Source organism: Ovis aries, chromosome 3 (assembly GCF_016772045.2).
Source record: "Ovis aries strain OAR_USU_Benz2616 breed Rambouillet chromosome 3, ARS-UI_Ramb_v3.0, whole genome shotgun sequence".
Lineage (NCBI taxonomy): Eukaryota > Metazoa > Chordata > Mammalia > Artiodactyla > Bovidae > Ovis > Ovis aries.
The window spans coordinates 222,739,868-222,761,477 of record NC_056056.1 but is presented as its reverse complement, the minus strand read 5'-3'; the positions used below and the strand labels follow the sequence as shown (position 1 = coordinate 222,761,477).

Sequence of the window (21,610 nt, the reverse complement as noted above, 5' to 3'; positions counted from 1 at the left end):
CCCCATACTGCCTACTCCTGCTCCAAGAACGTCCCCCCGCCCCAAATTCCGCCTGCCTGTCTGGTCCAGGCTAGCTCCCTGGTTTAGGATTTGTTCCCCAGCCCCAGTGGTTAGAACACATGCCCGAGGGCAGGTCCCGTAGGCGCCAGGTCCGTCCCAGCAGGGCTGGCATGGGCTGGCCGTTCAGTGAGGGGGGAATGGGGCCCCCACGACTGGGTCCTGGGTGCCAGGGGCGCCAGGCCTGCCCGCTCGGAGCCGCCCAGCCACAGGGGACTCACGGCAAGACCGTGGACTCTGCCCTCGAGGCTGGGGAATCACGCGCTCCCCAAATCCGGGAACACTTAGAGCGCTTAAGTCCAAGGTTTCAACAGCCTGGGAGGTTCTCCAGGAGGAGGTGGAATTCTTCAGTGGCTTTTCCTCCTACACAGTCGGGCCAGAGCTCCCCACGCCAGGAGCGGAGTGTTGTGCGCTGTAACAGGAGAGCTGCCTGGGTTCTGCTGGCCCTGTGACCTCACCGGGGCCACAGGGGCCCGGGAGAGCCAGGCGGGAAGAGCAGGAGGGCTGGGCGGGTGGTTCAGGGTGAGCCGCTTACTCCCTCCTCCGTGAGCTGGGACCATGCAGGCCCTAGCGACACGCCCGCCCCCAGGACCTCTGGGCGCAGACGCACAAACATTCTCATCTCGGTGACTAAGGTGTGTGCTGCACGTTTACAAGCAGTAATAAGATGTTCAACACTCTTCACTGGGAACTCCATAAAAACAAGCGACGCCCAGGGGACGGGTTCACCGATTCTTGCTGAAATCCAGCCCGGCCCAGTCAACCAGGACCGCGACCAACCAACAAGTGTGGTTCCAGCATGAACATCGGTTGCTGGACATGCTTGTCTGTGTTCACAGGACAAACGGAGGTGGGAAGGGAGGCCACGCATTAGAAGCCGACTCACTGGTCCAGGACGCGAGAGACATCCTCGCGGAAGCAAGCGGTCGCTTTCCAATGGGAGGGGCCTCCTCACTTTCCTGTGGATGCGGATGCCACACCTCAACCTCCACCCACGAACCAGCGTCGCCCCGTTGCCTTCCCAGGTCAGAAGAGTCAACGCGAAGGGAGGCGAGGCCCTGCCGGGGGGCGGGTCCCCATTTCCTCGCTGTGACTGCTTCCCTCGTGGCGTCCTTCAAGCCACCCCAAAGGGACGTCCGGGAACCAGGCGATTCCCACCGTCCAGACCCCAGAGACGCCAACCGCCTCAGGACCATAACCCGGTCACACAGTCCGGGAGGGAGCACCTTCGACCACTCAAGCCCCCTGCTTCCGACGTAATCTCCCTGAGTTCACACACTGTCATTCCACTATAGCCAGCTCACAGAACCCCTGACACCTGCACAGGCAGCCTCCTGCAGGCCCACGTGAGCGGCTCCAACACGCCGCCGCCCTGACCCTCCGTCATCTTGAGCTGTTGTGGCCACGGAGGATCAGGGCTCAGGGAACACGGTGCCCCCACAGGCCCTCTTGCTTCCCTGGCACAGCTCAGGGCCAGAGGTCAAACTGAGAGTCCCTGAGACGACCAAGGGGCTTCCCTGGTGGCTCCATGGGTAAAGATTCAGCCTGCAGTGCAGGAGACCCCAGTTTGATTCCTGGGTCTGGAAGATCCACTGGAGAAGGAAAGGCTACCCACTCCAGGATTCTGGCCTGGAGAATCCCAGGCACTGTATGGTGCATGGGGAAAGGCCACCCTGGGAAGCAGGACCGACCACCTCGTTCATATGGGTGAGGTTCCCAAAAGAATACACCAGACCCAAGCCTCTGGAGGGGACCCCCAACCGCAGGGCCACTGGCAGGGAGGCTGGGTGGGCACACTGTCCTCACGCCCTGCTCATCACCTTCCCAGCCCCCTTGGGTCCCCGGGGCCACCGGGTAACACTCCAGTCTTCAACCTCATGCCACATGAGAGCCCCCGGCCCGTCTGCCTAGGACAGTGAGTGGGCGGGCAGCCCAGCACACTGGCCACACAGCTGTTTAACCCAAACAAAGCGAAGGGGAAAACCTAAAGCTTAGGTTTGTATAAATGTGTGGTGTATAAACACACTCAGCAACAGGAAACACACTCAAGCACTCATTTCTGGGGAAAGCACTCTGCTTCCAAGTCTCCCCACTGCCCTCAGCACCCAGAACAGAGGAGATGCTTCCAGCTGGTAGGAAACACCGTCTGGATTCCCAGTTTCGTCCTGACTTCCTGCCAGCACCAGAGCCCCACCCCAGGGAGCAGAGAGGGGCTCGGGCCCGCAGCTGTCCGCGAACCAGCTCTCCTCCAGAGGCTCCTCAGCCTACAACACTGCCGGACAGAAGGTGCAAGCCCGCGAAGCCGGGTGGTATGCATCTCGGGCGTGGCATCCACAAGCCTCCCATCGCAAGCTCTCTGTGTTGTAGTGCAAAGCAGCTGTGGCTCTGGGCCAAGAAGGCCATCTTTCCCTGTGGCTTTTGTGGGATCTCAGTTCCCCAACCAGGGATTGAACCCGGGCCCCCAGCAGCAAAGGAGCAGAGCCTTAACCACTGGACCGCAAAGGACATCCCCAGTAAGACACCATATAGGAAAGCAGGCAGCGGCGGGCACGTGACCCCCGATGGGGTCATGGCTGGCTGCCCTTGGTCTCCAGGTGATCAGTGCCCAGCAGAACAAGGACTCACATGGGTCTCATCACCCACCGGCCCCTAACAGGGGACCAGGCCCTCACTCAGCACCAGGGTTCCCCTGCCAATGGACCCGCCAATCACACACTCGGACATGAACCTCGCCACCGTCAAATCTCCTTTAGGAAAGGGGTGACGGGGAGGCACCGTCCATGGAGGGACCAGCAGCCTGGACTGCTCCAGGGTCCCCGGGGCCAGGAAGACCCCACCCTCAAGTTGAGAGCCCCTGTCTTCTCCCCTGCCCTGGGCCACGTATCCCACCCAAGCAGAGGGGCCGGCCTGCAGCTCTGAATAACCCGTCACTGGAGGCCCCGTCCACACTCAGGGCCCCTGCTCTGCAGAAGACAAGCAGCGCAGTGACAACGTGCCGAGGAAAGCAGCAGCCAGCCCTGCCCCCGCCCCGCCTGGACCCAGCACCCTGCAGGGGTCTGCACCGCCCTCCCCAGGAAGGCCCCCAGCCGCAGAGCCGCTCTGCTCAAGGACGAGGGTCCCAAGCGGGCCCCACGTCAGCGGGCAGGCCTGGCACACAGCCTGGAAGAGAATCAGCAAGTGGCAGTGGTGCATTTTAAGGGACATCCTGGCCCCTTTACGTAAACCCACGTGGCCTCTGACAGTCCCCAGGGGACAGGCCCTCGGCGCTTCCAAAGCCCTGGCCTGCGGCCCCTTCTTCCTTTTTGGAGACGAGGCCACAGGTCCTCCCAGAGCCCACCCGGACTCACCCGCATATCGAGCCCTGGGATACTGACAGGCCCAGCGCGGGGCCGCTGAGCACATTGCCACAAAGGGCTTTCGGCATCTGAAACACCGCCCAGCGCGGGGAAGGTGGAACCCACATTTCCTGCTGGGCTGGGCGAGAAGGGAGCCCAGCCCTGGGCAGGGCCTGACGGCACAGGGGCCTGGCTGGCTGCCCTCACCTCACACCATCGCTGTAAAATCCACGTCCAATGACACAGAAAAAAACCCTCTGAGTCCTTCTCACACCTGCCGCCCAGGTAACCACCCAGCATGGTGGGCGATCCAGCCTTACGCACGATCTCCCAGCTGGGCTGACACACGGCAGGCCGTGCAGGACAGAGCGAGCTGGTCTCAGCCCCTCACAAGTGTGCCGGGTGCAGGGGGCTGCCCAGCATGGCCCCCACCCGGAGCAGGACGTGAAACAGAGAGTGATCAGCAGGCAGCGAAAACCTCACAGAGGCTGGAGCAGAGGCCGTCAGGGGTGACAAGAAGGACCAAGCTGCTGGAGCGTGTAACGAGCACCTACTGTGTACCAGGAGCGGCTGGAACAGGGACACAGAGCAGGCAGCCCTGCCGGGGGTCAAGCTACGCCTCGGGCTGTTAGCTCCACGGAGGGGCCGGGGCCACAGAGGAAGGCCCCCCAGACAGAGCGCCCGTTACCCCGGGGTCACAAGCCAGAAGGACTCGGCGGGCATGGGCAGGCATGAACGAGGCGCTCAGGTCCATTCGGGGTCACGGTGTGGGGGGCGGGGGAAAGAGCGGCCTGACCCGGCTGGCAGGTGCAGGGCCGGCGGGCGTGGACCAGTGCAGACACACCTGCAGGAGGGTGAGGACCGGGATGACCCAACACAACCCGCCCTTTCCTAGGAGACACCTTTTGGAGAACAGGCACAGAGACGCTCCCTGTCCCACCTCACTCAATCCTCCCACAGCCTCCAGGCCTGGCGTGGACTGAGAGCTTAACAAACAGTTCAGTTCATTAACTCAGTCCTGTCCGACTCCTTGCGACCCCATGGACTGCAGCCCGCCAGGCCTCCCTGTCCATCACCAACTCCCGGAGTTTACTGAAACTCATGTCCATTGAGTCAACAATGCCATCCAACCATCTCATCCTCTGTTGTCCCCTTCTTCTCCCGCCTTCAATCTTTCCCAGCAGCAGGGTCTTTTCAAATGAGTCAGTTCTTCCCATCTGGTGGCCAAAGTATTGGAGTTCCAGCTTCAACATCAGTCCTTCCAAAGAATATTCAGGACTGATCTCCTTTAGGATGGACTGGTTGGATCTCCTTGCAGTCCAAGGGACTCTCAAGAGTCTTCTCCAACACCACAGTTCAAAAGCATCAATTCTTCACTGCTCAGCTTTCTTTAGAGTCCAACTCTCACATCCATACGTGACCACTGGAAAACCATAGCCTTAACTAGACGGACCTTTGTTAGCAAAGTAATGTCTCTGCTTTTTAATATGCTGTCTAGGTTGGTCATAACTTTTTCCCCAAGGAGTAAGCATCTTTTAAATTCATGGCTGTAGTCACCATCTGCAGTGATTTCAGAGCCCAAAAAAAATAAAGTCTGACACTGTTTCCACTGTTTCCCCGTCTGTTTCCCGTGAAGTGATGGGCCCGGATACCATGATCTTAGTTTTCTGAATGCTGAGTTTTAAGCCAGCTTTTTCACTCTCCTCCTTCACTTTCACCAGGAGGCTCTGTAGTTCCTCTCTTTCTGCCGAAGGGTGGCGTCATCTGTACAGCTGCTACCGTCACCGTGCCTCCCCTTCTTAATGCGATGGGGCAAGCGAGGTTCAGAGGGGGAGGTCACAGCTTCTAGAGTGATGATGGAGCCCAGAATCCCCCGCTCCACCCCCGCCAGCCCACCAGGACCTGCCGGCGGGAGCAGGGAGCCAGGTTCCCAGAGGCCTGGCCTGCTCAGCAGCAGGACTGGGGGTCCGCCATGTTCTCAGCAAACACCCTGATTTTGGGCATGCACGCCCAGAAGCATAAACCACAGCCATGGGGGCCACAGAAAGCACGCAGCAGCCCCTCAAAAAACAAACGCCGGGACCACCGCACGGTCCACCAACTCCGCGGCTGGGTACAGGCGCTCAGACAGACGCCGGCACGCCGCAGCTCACAGCAGCCAGAGAGAGGAAGCGGCCGGAGGGCCCTCAGCCCATGGGCCGATAGACAAACACCGTCCCTGCCAACGAGGAACCAGGGACTGACACTCAGCCTCAAGCAGGAAGGGAGCACTCAGACAGACTGCAGCCAGAGGGCCCGAGGACTGCACGCCTGGTGAGGCCAGCGGGCCACAGAGGAGAAAGACCGCGATCCACGCCCAAGAGGCTCTGGGGAGGCAGAGCCCCGGGACTGAGGGCAGACGGCGGGGCCGGGCTGCGGCCGGCGAGGGGAGTGAGTGCTGAGCAGGGAAGAGGAAGAAGTTCTAAAGATTAACTGCACAGTAAGCACCGCGTGAACGCACCGAGCGCCACTGAACCGCACAGCCTGCTTCACTAGTGTCTCCTGACGACGCTGGGCAGCACGTGAGGCCTCAGTTCCCCGATCGGGGGCGGAACCTGTGCCCCTGCAGTGGACCCGCTAGACCGCCAGGCGAGCCCCTGGACTGTGCACTTTAAAGCAGTGAGCCACGCTTCCGTCGCTGATTTTGTCTCTGAGTCGTGTCCGACTCTTTGCAACCCTGTGGCCTGCAGCCCGCCAGGCTCCTCAGTCTGTGGGATTCTCCAGGCAAGGACGCTGGAGTGGGTGCCCTTTCCTCCTCCAGGGGATCTTCCTGACCCAGGGATGAAACCTGTGTCTCTTTCTTTGCAGGCAGATTCTGTGCCTTTGTGCCACCAGGGAAGCCCCCAAGTCATATGTCTATTTCGCCCAGTAAGTATGTTGTATTTTATCCACATGTGCTGTGTGTATTTTGCCATATTTACGCAAACAGAGAAAGGGAGGGAGAAAAGAGACGGCACACAAAACTCTAGAATAATCCATGAATCTAATGTGATTCCCCGAAAAGAATGACAAGGTTTCAGAGGAAGCAAGACAAGCCGCATCTACGGCTCATAAGGAGAAACAAGCCAACAGCCGGGAAAACTGACAAGCACGCGTGTGAGGCCTTGCCATGAGCACGCGTATGAGGGAGGCCGGCAGACTGGCCTTGCCACGGAGTAGACACGACGGAGGGGCCTCCCTGGTGGCCCAGTGGCCAAGACCCCACACCCCCCAGTGCAGGGGGCCCGGGCTTGATCCTGCGTCAGTGAACCAGGGTCGCACACGCCACAAATAAGGCCGGACGCAGGCCGACATGTGATTTAAAAAATAAACAAAACACCACGCAGCTACGGTCAAGAGTTAAAAGTGGGGTGACAGCACATGAATACTGGACAGGACCATGAAACAGATGCGCAGAAGCGGGCCCAGACTGAACTGGGGTCAAAGCGGCCTCCTAGGCCGGAGGGAGACACACAGCCCTCAGCAAATGAACGTGGGGTGGCCTGAGCTTCTTGGGAAAGACAACCCTGGAGCCACACCTCACACCCTCCCCAAAAAACTCAAAATGGACCAAAGACTTGAGTGTAAAATAAGGAAGGCGCAAAGGAGCCGGGGGTGGGGGGTTGGCACTCAGAACGTGGGGCTGGACAGGGCAAGACACACAACACACGATAAAGGGGAAGACGGACTACCCTGAAAACATTTCCACAAGGCAAAAGCCTCCACCAGTAGTCAAATATAAACGCTAACACAGGGGAAAATATTTGCAACACACATTATGAGAGATTAATTTGTCTAACTTTGAAAAGCAGCCCTGGAGGAAAACAGCCGAGAGAGAGAGAGTCCACAGCAAAAGAAAACAGACGGAACTTAAGCACATGAGACGGCGATTAACCTTCACTTACAAAGAGAAAAACAGAAATGAAGATTACACGGGGAAGCCATTTCCCGAGCAGATTGGCGGAGACGCGGCGCGTGGGTGAGACCACGAGGAGGCGGGGGCCCCCCAGCGGGGGGTGGAGTGGAGGGCAATTCTGCAAAATCCAGTGAAATCACACTTCCGCTTCCAGGAGTGTCTCCCACTCACGCTTGCAAAGTGACGCGCGGCAAGGCCGTTTCATGCAGCGTGCGCCAGCTACCTGCCCGGAGCGGGGTCCTTGCGAGGGGGTGTCCCCCCCAACCCTGAGTCCTGGGACTACGTGGGGGGAGGGGGCATGGAGGAGGGAGACCCAGCCGGGGCTTCAGCCCTTCTGAACAGACTTCCTGCATGTGTGGACCAGACCATGTCAACGAGGTTCAAAATTAAGGTTTTAAAATAAAAGAAATAGAAAGGGCTCAAACAAAAGAGAGAGCTAAAAAAGCCCTCACTCAGCACACCAGGGACCCCTCTCTCCTGCTGCTCAGAGTGTGGCCCAGGAGTCTGGGGGTCCCCGAGACCCTTTCAGGACACCCAGGAGGCCAGATTTGCAGAGCGGCAATCCTGAGAAACCCTGTGCTTCCCAGACTGGTCCTCCTGATGGGTGTGGGGGTGCGATGGGTGGGGGGACTGGAGAACCCAGCCGTCTTCAGTTGACCAGACCTCGTCACGGCCTGCAAACCCACCAGTGCCCCTTCGCTAATTTCCCCCGTTTGGGGAAAACTAGTGATTTTTTTAATAAAAATACATTACTTATGTTAACGTGTAAGGGGTTTACAGTGGGCAGTTTTTGATAAATCAGCATTTGTAAATTTCCTAGCTTAATTTCTAACATGGGAAAGAGCAACGGATACATCTCACACAAGCACTTTCTGGTGACTTCGCTAACTCACGAGCAGTGGGGTTCCGAGACTGGAGCCTGAGACCCCTCGGCCTGTGCCGGGGATGTGGGGAAGGGCTGCAGGCACAGCTTGGACATGGTGCCCGGAGGGCGGCCCCTCCAGCCTGAGGCGCCCATGACCCCAGCCCTAGCCTTTGGGCAGCTGAACGTGGGTACCAGCAGGGGGCTGTGTCCACAGACATAACCCAAGATGCAGGGTGGGGGTGGGGGGGAGAGGCAGAGAGTCGGCCACACGTGTGAAGCAGTCTGGACAGCCGGCCTGGCCTGGCCCCCACACCCACCCCTGGCCCCTGTGTGCCCTACAGAGCGGCCCAGGGTCTCACACACACTACACCCTGGCCCAGGCTCCTCAGTGGGGGTGGGGGGCCGTGGGCTGGAGGCTCGGCACCAGGAGAGGGCATGGTCTCGCGGGTGGGGGTGGGGGGCGCTGAGCCATCCTGACCTGCAGAGAGACCCTCACAGGGACCTAACATCCTGCCACAGGCGAGTGGCAGGTGGGTGCCGGGCTCAACCGACACCTGTGGGCACAGTTACAAGCTGGAGACGGGGTTCTCCAGACCCCCGGAGCTGCCCGCCTGGAGAAACCAAGGCATGCGACAGCCCGTTTCCAAAAGAGGTGCTCTGGAAAGAATGATTCGGTGGCTAAAGGGCTCCTCCATCTGTAGGACCCTGGGACAAATCATCTTGTTAACGACAAGCCGTCCGGGAGCCTGACAGCTGAGACTGCAACTCTTCTCTTTACAGGCAATTTCACGGGGAGAGCGCATCACTGGTAGCAAGATGCACCTGGGATTCTCCTGACCCGGCCTCGAGCAGAGGGCCCCACGTGGGCAGTGCCTTCGGGCAGTCGCTTTCCTGCATGGGGGATTAAAGCAGAGCAAGTCCTTGCTCCGCGAGGACAGAGGTGGCGGAAACCACCGGCCCACGTGGCTACAATGCTGCAGGCAGCTCGACTGTGCACATGTTTTAAGCTCCGTCTTCCAGAGAACCGAGTGGAGACACGAACAGTGCAGGTCACGGCCCCAGGAGACGTCAGCTCTTAGGAACCAGAAGCACAGCTACGTAACAACTCAGGGTCTGATGATGCGACCGCTCACACACAGACAGGCCCCTCCACCGGTGCCCTGGGCAGCCCCAGGGCAGGACTGGCCACACGGGACTGGCGCTCCAGGTTCCACCAATCTGCCGGGGATCCGCTAGTCTCGGGGCGTCCTGACCTGACTCCACCACCCAGCCGGCTGGCCCCGCACAGCCTGTGTCGCGGCGCTTCATCGTAGGCAGGGCAGGGGCACGTAAAGGGTCTCGCGTCAGGCCGTGCACAGACAGGGCCCCACACCTTGTCAGCTAGAATCCTTGGGCAACGAAAACCGATGAGCAAGACAGAGACCACCCCCGCCCCACCTTCCCCCCGACACCACTTTCCCAGGCTCCACCTACCGCGGCAGAAGAGAACCAAACAGCTCGCTAGCATTTTCAAAGCCTGACCGCAAAAACACTGACAAACTCTCAATGCGCTAAAAAACCATACTCATCAGAACACGCCTTGTCCTGCTGCGTCTGAAAGGCGAGTTAGAAGAGCAGATAAAACGGATAAAAACCTCCACTCGCTATAAACTTGTCCCCAGAAGCATAGCCTGCAAATACAGCTGCCCTTGTTTTCGTCCTAATTAAAACCCGGCAGAAACCCGAGGGCGCTCACTCAGGGGTTCCCCCAGACCCGCGTCAGAGCACAGCTTACCACATGTCCTCACCCACGCGCCACAGGGGCTCCGATCGCCTCTCGAGGAAAACCGGACACGCCACGGAAACAGAGTCCCGGGCAGCCTGTGGGCACTAGGCTCCCGATCCTGCCGGGATCCGCCGGCCCTGGGCAGCTGGGCTGGTCTGCCCAGGGGGCTCCCGTGCCCACACCTGGCCAGGCCACCAGCATCAAAGCACCTGCTCGCCGGCTGAAGCCACTTCAGAACCCTCCCAGCCCACAGCCGAGAGGCTGGAAGGTCTGGTCCTGGGTTCCCCAGGGAGGGCAGGACTCAGGGAGAGCAGGCGTGGATGCCTGGCTTAACCAGACGGATGGGTTTCTGATCGCTCCTGGGGAGGCTGGGCCACCCTGCAGCTCCATTAGGAAGCCTCAGCAACAGCGGGAAAGGCCCTGAGATGACAAGACAAGGCCGTCTTCAGGGCCTTGCCTCTCAACTCCGAAAGGGAACAGAATCCCACCAACTGGCTCAGCGCACAAGACAGGAAGACCTACAAAGCCCTGCCAAGCACCCTGGCACCAACCCCCGTCCAGAGCTCCGGGAGGCCCAGCCCCACGGCCCCCAGGAGAGGGGTGAGGCACCTGTGATTAACATGCAGCTGCTGCGGCAGGCGGCCCACAACCCCGCAGGAGAGGCGGCCCGGACCCCGGTCACTCCCTCACATGCACCTGGGCGGGCTCACAGCCCTGGCCCACCCCTGCGGCGCAACAGGTAGGACCGCAAGCCTGGGTATCGTCACGGGGAGCTGGGCTGGGCACCCGGCAGCCGGTCTCGGGAGGCGTGGGGGACGCTGCGGCCACTCGGGCCCCAAGCCCCTCTCGGAGCGCTGGGCCCGCACACGCACGACCCTGACTGTGTCCACAGAGAGCCCTGCCCTCCAGTCCAGCTGCTGGGGACCTGGGCTCGGCGTGAAGGGCGGGGGGTGGCCAGGCCCCTCGCTGGGAGGCTGGCTCATCCTTCCCCACCGCGAGGCCCCAGCACGGCCACCCCTTTCCCAGACGAGCCCACGAACAGGGCAGTGGAAACATCTCACACCAGAGACCAGGGAGACCCGGCTTGGCCGCTGGCCATGGGCGGGCAGTGCCGGGCGGTGCTGCAGGCCGGGGGTTCTCTGCGCTCACACAGGGAGCCCTCGATGACCCGGGGGGCAGTGAGTCAGGAGAGCTGCTCCCCTGGTGACTGCCTGCGTGGCGCAGGCCGGGGGGTGCACACAGGGCGGGCGTCGGCCCCTGGAAACGAGGGAGCTGGGGGCACACAGCCGAGGTCTGAGGCCCAGCGACGACGGGGGCGGATCCGGAAGGCCCCAGCTTCTGGTGGTGAACTCGAGGGTGCCTGTTACATTAAAAGCTACAGACTGAACAGACCAGAGGTCCTGCCTGACCAGAGAAGGCTGCACACCGTGACCCAAGGGCTATGACGTCCCCGATTCAGTGCACCTGCGGTCCAAAGACAGGAAAAACGGAGACCCGGCCCAGAAGTCTCCCCTGAGAAGTCTCCATGAGGCCCATACACGCTGCTCCAGAAACTCGGTCTCGGAGGGTGGCGCATCCTGCAACCTGCCCCCACATCCAGCGGCCGGGCAGCCCAGAGGCCCCCGGACCATCTGCTGGATGGACCAGAGCCACCGGACCCTCTGCCGCGTCCGTCTGAAGGCCTTGCGTTAAGGACGCTCACAAGCAGGCCCACCTGCAGGGAAACTTTTCGCTAAAGCTGTGTGTAGAGGAAAAAAAGAGTTGGCAGGTGGAAATCCAGCCGCAGCTTGTCAGAATTCAGCCTCAAGTCAGAATCCACGAGGACTTCTTAAACCTCTCCAGAAGACTGACTTCTGCTCTGGGTGAAGCGTGTGCCAGTCACTGAGTCGTGTCTGACTCTTTGTGACCCCGTGGACTGTAGCCCACCAGGCTCCTCTGCCCGTGGGATTTCCCAGGCAAGAGTACTGGAGTAAGTTGCCATTTCCTTCTCCAGGGGATCTTACTGATCCAAGGATCAAACCCAAGTCTCCAACAATGCAGGCAGATTCTTTACCTTCTTAGCCACCAAGGAAGCCCCTGGGTAAAGACGAGGGTCTACAAACCAGGCGGCAAGGTCTCCTTGTTACTCAGGAACAGTATTTGTAACCATCTGAAAACAGTGAAGATAAAATCGATTCTTTTATGTTTGTGTTGCAATGATTTTTTTTTCTAAACTGACATGGAGAGAATCCTAATTTAGGTTACGTTGGCGCACAAAAATAATCCCAGAGTAGGGTTCATATCGTCTAATTACACAGAATTTAGGACAAAATATTCATGCAAGTGATTCTGAAATACTTTGCAAATAGGTCATCATCGGCTCTTTCTATTGCCAGGAGTTTTAAACTCAGCACAGCAGGGTCAGCCTGTGTGTGCAGACCCAGTGACAGGCAGGGGCCTGCGGTACCCTTCCATGGTGCCAGCCATGTCCTGGACTGGCTGAGGACCGGACTGACAGTTTGCAAAAGCCAGTGGGAGGGGCTGGTCTGAGAAATGTGAGCCTAGGGCTTCCAGGTGGCACTGGTGGTACAGAACCCACCAGCCAACACAGGAGACGTAAGAGAGGTGGGTTCAATCCCTGGGTCAGGAAGATCCCCAGGAAAAGTGCATGGCAACCCACTCCAGTATTCTTGCCTGGGAGTCCCATGGACAGAGGAGCCTGGCGTGGTCCACAGGATTACAGAGAGTCAGACACGACAGAAATGACTTGGCACATGTGCAAGGAAGGCAGAGACCGTCGGGACGGAAACCGGCTGGTGGAGAAGGCGGCAGGCCCCCCTGGTCTGCTCCCAGCCGAACAGTGACTCGACCAGGAGAGAGACCCAACCCGGCCGGGCCCCGCCCTGAACAGCCGAGTCAGCGTGAGGCCTGGGCACAGCGTCCTCACCCCAAGGACTCAGCGCCAGCAACTCACCACTGGTGCGGCTTTTCTCGTTGTTGTTTTCTTTCTGATGTGAACCATTTTTAAAGTTTTTACTCAATTTGTTGCAATATTGTCTCTGGTTTTTATGTTTCGGTTTCTCGGCCACCTGAGGCGTGTGGGATCGAGCTCCCGGAGCAGGGACTGAACGTACTCCCCATGCTCTGGAAGCCGAAGTCTTAGCCGCTAAACCACCAGGGAAAGCCCCACTTCGTTTTTCTAATCACAAAGTTAAGGGGATAATTATCAAAGATACACAGTCGTGTAACTTAAAAGGAGATGGATGGTCAACTCAAGTCAGCGAGGTGGGGAGTCTGGGGGGACAAGCGCCAGCTGGCGCCCCCCCCCCCAGCACACCCTGATGCCCTCGGCCAAGCATCGGGCACACCAGGACAAGGGCACAGACCCTCGCGGGGCCCACGGTTAGTGTCCCATCAACGCCACGGGCCTGCCCCCTCCCTTGGTGGGGGGCGGAAGGCGGGTAGGACTCAGACCTCCCAGGGGTCTACCCAGGGACGTCAGCCTGGCCCTGTTTAGATCCGGTAAACGTGGGCCCAAAACCACACAGTCCACTCTCTGACACAGCAGCAGTTCAGCCCTGAATCAGATAACCAAGAGGAAGAGGCTTCCCCAGCTGCGGGGGCCATCCCCTCACCGGGAGCCCTCTGACCCCCACTCACTCACCCACCAAGCAGAGATAAGGTGGCCCCTTCCAGGGTGGCTGTGGTGAGGGCAGCCACCCACACACACCCCCTGGCCCCACCAAGGGGGGGTCCTTGCCCAGGGCACCCTCAGGCAGCCTGCCTGCTGCCCTCCGGCCAGCCCGGGCCCCGCCCTGTCCCTCTGGGTTGGTGAGGAGGGGTCCCCGACACCCCCGGACTCCTCTGAAGACAGCCAGTTCCTGCACAGCAGAGGCGGCTGCCTGATGCCGACCATCACATGGAGGCTTCTCTGCAGCTGGCGAGCAGCCGTGTCTCTCCTCCTGCCTCCAGTGGCCCGGTCTCTCGCCAACGTGGATGGACCTTGGCACCCAGGAGGCCTGACTCCCCTTCCAGGCGCTGCCAGGGGGCCTTCCCAGAGGCCTCTGCTCCTCGCCTGCCAGGCGGAGGCGGGGATGTGGGCAGTCACGTGGGCTCCTGGCTGTGCACGCTCTGTCCTTCCCACCTGCAGGGAGGTGCCCGGGGCTGGCAGACCATGAGGGTTACTGGGGCAGACACGTGTGCCAGGCTCTGCCTGCCCCAGAGTCACAGTCCTAGACGTCCAGCTTCACAGGCGATACTCGGGCCGAGCCCAGCACCTCGTCCCCCAGACCAGCACTGGTCACCGTTCCCCCAGCACGAAGGCTGCCACGGAAGGAGCAGTAGGCACGGGGTGGTCCCCAAGGCCTGGCCCGCCCTCCTGGGCCATCTTGCCAGCAGCTCCACCCATGACCCCAGCTCCCGGCCCAGAGCTCTCTGCCTGTTGACTCAGGTTTCACTTCCTCTCCCTCAAACCTGTTTGGTGGCAGTGAAGCCACAAGTCTGCTGAAGAGCAGGGTGAACCTCAGTCCTCTAAACCCCGCTCCCGGTCCAGCACCCGTGGGTCCCTGCTGCCACCCACCCCCTCCAGCCCTCTCCGACTCTCGGTTGCTGACGTGTCCACACATTTCCCAACTGCCTCCAACAGTGGTGGTGAAACAAGATGCTTTTCCTCCTGATCCAAAAGGTACTCGCCTAACAGGATGGGGAGGGCAGGGCCTGGGGGCATGCTGCAGGGGAACCCCCCCACTGCAGGCAACAACGGGCACAGGCCCTCAGGGGGACCTCCCATCCAGTCTCCCCCAGACCTTCCTCTCTGGACGGACAAGGAAAAGAGCTGCAAACACCAGCCCCTGGATGCCAAGGCCAGCACAGGACCCCAGGGGCACGCCCAGGGATCGGGAAGGGGGACACCTCAAGGCTCAGCCTGCAGAGACAGGGGCAGTGGCCCCCACCCGGCCCGTGCCCCCCAGGGCTCCACCCTGGGGGCCCCGCACCTGCAAGATGACTCCTCCCCTCTCAAGGCACAGCCATCAGCAGCGTGGGCACTCAGTGGTGACCCCGTGGGCGTTTCCTAACTCGGTTCTTCTCAGAGGGAGATTCTGATGATACCGGAGGTCAGTGTGTTTTCTCAACGACTCAAGTTGCATCAGAGTTCTAAATGCCAAGCTCTTGCCCGAGGCCACCGCTGACACCCGTCTCCTGGTCTCTGCCACCCCAGGAGCCCTCCAGGCACGGCCTCCCTCCCCCTCAGCCGTCAGTGCTCAGACTGGGCTCCACCCAGGGGTGTGGCATGGTGCCCACCACACAGACCCCATCCCGACGGTAGCTGTGACCCCACAGATGACCGCAGTCAGCCCAGAGCTCCGCAGTCGGAGACGGGGAAACGTGTCCAGCTGAGTATCCCCTGGCGGCTGCCTATGGCTGTTATGGGGGACCCAGGAGACCCTCAAACATGAACCAGGAAGCAGAAGGGACAGGGGTGGCACGGCAAGGAGCTGGGGGGGGCCACCCAGCGGCGGTGGGGGGGGGGCGGTGAGCAGGGACAGCCGGTCAACAGGACCGCAGCAGGTGGCCTCCAACAGGGCAGGGGGCTCACTCCTGGGCAGGGGGCTCACTCCTGGGCAGCGCCCCAACCCAGGGCAGCCCCCGCCTGCTGAGCCCCTGGCCAGCTCCCCCTACCTCCTCAATGCTCTCTCGCAGGACCAGGGGATGTGTGGCACCATCTTGGTGAGGGCCCAGCCCCACAGCAGGGGGATGAGTACCTTCAGGGTGCTCAGCTGAGGGGGCAGAGAAGGGACAGACGGCCACGCGTCAGCCACGCGTCCCACAGGCCAGCCCCCAGCATGGCCTGGAGCCCAGGCCTGCCAGAGGGGTAACCACACACTAGTGGGTTCTCCAGGAGCTTTGGAGAGGGGCTGACCTTAGGTAGACTGACCCAGGCCAGCTCACGCCTCTCCCAGGAAGGGTGACATGGTGACCCACAGGTGTAGACGGCACTATGTGAGCAGGGCCTCCCCACGCACGTAGACAGCACCGTCCACACCCAGCCTGGCCCACGACACGTGGTGCACGGGAACCAAGACGCTGAACCACGCACAGAGGCCAGCCGGGGTCCTGTCCACGGTCCCCGCCACATTATCAAGAGGGGCACCTGCAGCTCCAGGCATCTTCCAAGCCTGCCACGTGGGCAGGCCCCTTTGCTCTGAAGGGCAAAGCCAGCAAACACCCGGCCGGGACCAGGGTGCCTGCACCCTGCCCACCAGCTCAGCCCTAAAAAGGTGGGCACCTGGCCGCTGCTCACTGCCCCACCTGCCCGTGGTCGGCTCAGCAGCCTCCAGCCGCCACGCCCCACCCCCAGGCCGGAGCCAGCGTGAGACCCGAGAGCGCCTGAGCAGAACTCCCCCAGTCCTCTCCTTCCCAGAAAGGGACCCAGCCTCCGAGCCCCGGCCCTGCTCCGCTGCGAGTGCCCGGGCCCGCCAGTGTCTGAGTCAAGCTCCAAAGGGTTCGGCCGGCAGCCCTTCTCCTCATGCGGCCGAGACCAGGCCTCCAGGCTGTGTTCAAAGCTGGCTCTGCGTTCACATTTCAAAGGGATGCCACAACTGTGCCTGTCCTTACAGGCCGGGGCGGGGGGCGGGGGTGGTGGCCAGGCACAGCAGGGGGCCCCCCAGTTCCCTTCTCTCTCCCTGCAGCCCTCCTGGGGGAGGCAGAGGCCCACTAGCCCCTGCAGGGCCCACGCACTGCGCAGAGAACGTCTAGCGGCAAGTGTTCCGAGCCGAACAGCGAGGACCCGGGGGAGCGGGAGCTGCGGGCACACAGCACTCCAGCCCTTGAAGCCGCTCCCCAGGGCCCGGGACAAGGCGGACCCCGCTCCGTGGGTACGCTGGAACTGAGGGGTTACGCCACAGGACTGCGAACGGGGGAGCCAGGTCTCCCGCTGCTGGAAAGAAACTGACTCATCAGCAAGGGGAGACTGCAGACTCGATCACCAGCAGGAGCTCACGGCTCACTGAGTGCGGACACGGGCGGCCCCACACAGGAGCGGCTGCAGGTGTGTGCCCGCCCTGCTCCGCCAGCTGAGCGGGCCCAGAGCAGCAACACCCTGGCAGCGCGAGGTCGGGCGCCCGGACCTGCGTTTCTGAAACCATCCTCCAGTGAGAGGAGAACTGGCCGATTCCAGGGCTGGGAGCACCCGTCGGGCCAGGAGGAAGGAAGGAGCTGCCCACATTGCCCCACATTGACGGAGGCTCATCAACAAAACCCAGGAGCCTCCTGGAGGCATTCCCAGCGGCCAGAGCTGGAACTATTGGCCCCACGAAAGAAGTAAAGTGGGACCGCACTGGAACTCGAGGCATAAGCGCGCGTGAACCCACACCGACGTTAGAAATGACTGAGCAAACGAGTAAATGAGGGCGAAGAGACAAGTCCCTGTCCAGAAGACTCCAAATCACTTACAGACACCCTACCCTCAAATCTCTCCCTTCCTTCCAGGAAGGACGGCACAGACACAGGGGAAAGGGTCCATCTACATCAGCCGGGCGACTGCGGCCAACATCACAGGGGCCAGTCACGTTGACGGCACACGCCCTGATGGCGTGGGTGAGGGCTCGTCACCTCTCTGCTCTTCCTCCCAAAACCCACAGTTCAGTTCAGTTCAGTTCAGTCGCTCAGTCGTGTCCGACTCTCTGCGACCCCACGAATCGCAGCACGCCAGGCCTCCCTGTCCATCACCAACTCCTGGAGTTCACTCAGACTCACGTCCATCGAGTCTGTGATGCCATCCAGCCATCTCATCCTCGCTCGTCCCCTTCTCCTGCCCCCAATCCCTCCCAGCATCAGACTCTCTTCCAATGAGTCAACTCTTCGCATGAGGTGACCAAAGTACTGGAGCTTCAGCTTTAGCATCATTCCTTCCAAAGAAATCCCAGGGCTGATCTCCTTCAGAAGGGACTGGTTGAATCTCCTTGCAGTCCAAGGGACTCTCAAGAGTCTTCTCCAACACCACAGTTCAAAAGCATCAAAATTCTTCGGCGCTCAGCCTTCTTCACAGTCCAACTCTCACATCCATACATGACCACTGGAAAAACCATAGCCTTGACTAGACGGACCTTAGTCTAACCCAGAGGAAAACATTCAATTCTGATGGGGGGTTTCCAGCTGTCCAAACTCCAAGGGAGATGGATCTGCAGTGAACCTAATATCCCTCAAGACTGCAATTCCCTGCTGGCCCAGTGGTTAAGAATCCGCCCGCTAACGCAGGGGGTCTGAGAGGATCACACGTGCAGCTCAGCGACTAACAGCCCGTGCGCGGCCCCAGAGAAGAGTGGCCCTACTCAGCGCCATCAGCAAGAGCCCGTGCGCGGCAGCCCGGACCCAGGGCAGCCAGGAATGAACACATAAACACGCTTGAAAAACCCCACTGTCAAGCCATCAAACACAAGGGAAGTCCAAGAAACTGTCCCAGTCCAGAGGATCGGAGCGAGACGTGACAACTGAACGTAACGCGCTGTCTCGGGTGGGGTCCTGGGATAAGAAAAAAGGACATCGCGTGAAAACTACGGAAATCTGAACAAACGACAGGCTTCACTTAACGACGTATCCACACAGGTCCGTTCATTTACGATAACGCCGTTCCACACTAAGGTCTGAGATGGTAGTAATAAGAGAGACTGTGGGAAGGGACAGGCACGGGGCACCCTCTTTGTGATCTTTATAAAGTTTCTGTAAATCGAAAACTGTTCTAACAGACATGCTTGATTATTCAAAGAAAAGAAAATAAAACCAAACACCCAGCAAGCAGCTCAGTGTGGGGCGGGGCGGGCAGGGCAGGCTCACTCAGCACTTATCCCATCATACCCAGGACACCCACAGCCAGACCCGGGCCTGCCCTTGAGCCGCTCTGGAGGACACAGACGGCAGAGCTGCGAAGTCAAGTGATCACACACTAACAAAAGGTAATCAAGGGGAGAAACGGCGGGGCAGCCAGAGATCCCGTGGGGTCCACGCCTTCACAAACACGCCACCCCCCACCATCTGCAACCCTTCACCCCCAGACCCTGTCTCCAATGAGGCCAGCCAGGGAAGGGATGGAAAGGGGGACCCCTGCCCTCCAGGAGCTCAGAAGGCAGGCGGGTAAAGAGAGGACCACACATAGGACAACAGGCACAAGGGCCCTAAATGCGGGGGCGAGGGAAGGCCAGGAAGGCTGCCTGGAGGCGGTGACTTGCGTGCAGCTCACATGAGAGCTAACTGCGTCGAAGGCCACTGAAAATGAGTCACGTGAAATGGCTCATGGTGCCAGCACGGAGTTCTCAGACAGCCACGAACTGACCTGACCCCAGGCGCCTGGTGAGGCAAGGAAAGCCGCCCCAGACTCATGAGAACACGGGGTCCAGGGCCACCTGGGGTTGGGAAGAGAGGCCGCACTTCCCAAGAGGCGCCCCACACACTTCTGCCACTGCACGCTGTCACACAGATGAAAACGCACCCCGCTAAGTGACGGAAAGCAGAGTCCAACAGCCCCAGAGCGTTATGATTGCCCAGATACGAAAGGTCCCGGACAGGCAAATCCGTGGAGACAGAAAGCAGATTAGCGGTTGTCAGAGGCTGGAGAGAAAGAGGGAATGAGTGATTGCTGAAGGGGGTGATGAAAACATTCTAAAATTAGACTGTGGTGGCGCCTGCACAATTCTGTGGATCCGCTGGAAGTCGGTGAGCTGCACTCGCGATGGGTGGATGTCGCGGCATGGGAACTGGACCTGGGTCAAGTGTACCCTTCTCACTGTCCAGGCCTGCCCCCTGCCCTCGGAGAGCCCAGCCCCTCCCCACTGCCAGGCCCCCAGCTTCGCTCAGCCACAGGTGGGCTCCCCACAGCCAGTACCCCAGGACCCAAAGCTGCTGGCCCCTGGAGGCCAGGCTGCAGAGGGGCCCCCGAGGGCAGAGCAAGGCCGTGGCCTTGGCTCACTGCAAGGAGCGCCTCCACTCACTCCTACCCTGGCTGTTGAGACCAGGACAGGCGGGAAGCGCCAGCCCCTGTCTTCTAGGAGGAGGACAATGACTGGCCAGGGAGGGGGCAGCAAGCAAGGGGGGCTCTGTAGTCAGGGTGCCCAGGGAAGGCCTCCCCAGCAAGGCAGGGTGGAGCAGAGATGTGCCCAACACAAGGGTCTGCCGTGCCAACAGCCCTGCAGGCAGCACCCACTGACCGAGGTGGAGGGCGGAGGGCTGGAGAGGGAGGCTGGGCCTCTCGGGCCCAGGGCTGGGCTCAGCTGTGCCCACCCTGTACTCCACGCTGGGGGGTGGGGGGGACTCCTGCCTCCGTGTGCCGCGTACCCCGCCCACAGGGAAGGGCTGGAGGCAGCGGCATGTCCCCCCGAGGCAGGGACCTGATCACAGCGGGGTGAGTGTTTCCCCAGGGGCCCCCAGACCACCAGCCCTGATGGCACGGGCACACATGGTTCTCCCAAACTGGGTCTGGCAGCACTGGGGGGTTCTGGGTAGGCATGCCTCCCCCCGACAAAATCCATTCCCGAGGGATAGAACCAGGCTCTCTGAAGGCCTCCCCGCTTCAGAGGGAGCCGCCCAGGACCGGAGTCAGGTGTCGCTCCTGGGATGTGCTCTGAGCTCCCTGGGGACAACCAGGGCCACTCCACCCAAACCAGCCAGTGCTGGGGAGGGGGTGCGCTGCCCTCCTTAACCACGACTCTCCTCCTGGAGGAAGTGCAATGGCTGGGGCCCCCACCCAGGGCCTTCCTGGGGCAGGCGGTGCAGACGCCGCCAGCTCCGGCCAGGGCCAGTTTCCGGGCCTCGGCCTTCTGCATGCCACCTAGACCTTTGTTTCCTGAGGCCCAGGGAGGCCAAGCGTCTTGCCCAAGAATACACAGCAACAGACTGGGCGTTTTCCCCACTTGACCCCGCCTTGCATAAGGTACTCAGCTTAGGGACAAACACCCAACTCTGCCATTCACCAGCATGTGGCCTCAGGGGAGTTACTTAACCTCCCTGTGCCCAGGATGCCTCATCTGTAAGAGGGAGCTAATAACAGCCCCCAAGCTCCAGCTGTTATGAAAACCAATCACGTAAAGTGCAGGGAGCACGACCAGGCCTGGGGTAAGAGATGCTCTTGCCATCAGCGCACCTGTGATGGCACAGAGACTTCTCCTCGTGACCGTAAACTTACTCCTTATGTTTCTTTCACAAACCCCCAGAAATTCCACTGATCATCAAGGCATAGCCTCTGCAGCCAAACAGCCTGAGTTCCCATCCTGGCTGAGCCACCTAGCTCATCGGGGGCTGAGACCAGCCGCCTACCTCTCCGGACCTGTTTCTGCATCTGCGGGAAGGGGGACAGCTGGGCTATGAGAACCACGCGGGCAGTGGGCGAGACACATGGCGCACATCGTCTGATGCCGAACCAAGCGATTTCTATTTCTCTTTTTCTTTTTGACAGACCAGTACTTCTTGTCTGCTGGTGTAACCACTGGGGACTTTAATCACAGGGCTCAAACATAGTCACAACCCTGATTATAACTCAAAGCCCAGTCTTAACGAGAGCCCGAGACAGCGACTGTCATCAGTGGTGAATCACAGTCCCGAGCCGCTGCCCGGCCCTCAGTTCAGTCCACACGCCGACGCCAGAGGCGCGGAGAATGCGGTCTTCTCTAATTAGGGAGGCCCTCCCT

At 60.5% G+C, this 21,610-nt stretch overlaps 1 protein-coding gene across 10 annotated transcripts in view; it reads right to left on the bottom strand.

Annotated features, from left to right (window-relative positions):
- The window catches only part of GRAMD4 (GRAM domain containing 4), a 65,969-nt gene that overhangs the window by 40,954 nt on the left and 3,405 nt on the right, over positions 1-21,610 (bottom strand). Inside the window, exon 1 of one of the 10 annotated variants that reach the window (XM_060414298.1) lies at positions 14,930-14,953. The exons of 1 other annotated variant lie outside the window; for it this stretch is intronic. Coding sequence is in view for 3 of the 9 variants with exons in the window: in XM_060414297.1 (XP_060270280.1) it covers positions 11,421-11,587 (167 nt within the window). In the remaining 6 variants the exon portion in view is untranslated. Of the gene's footprint in view, positions 1-278; positions 5,826-7,315; positions 9,811-9,965; positions 10,114-11,420; positions 11,647-13,599; positions 14,275-14,929; positions 14,954-21,610 lie in introns of those variants that run through there. 8 more of the 10 variants (XM_042247892.2, XM_027968221.3, XM_060414300.1 and 5 more) reach the window with 8 other exon arrangements.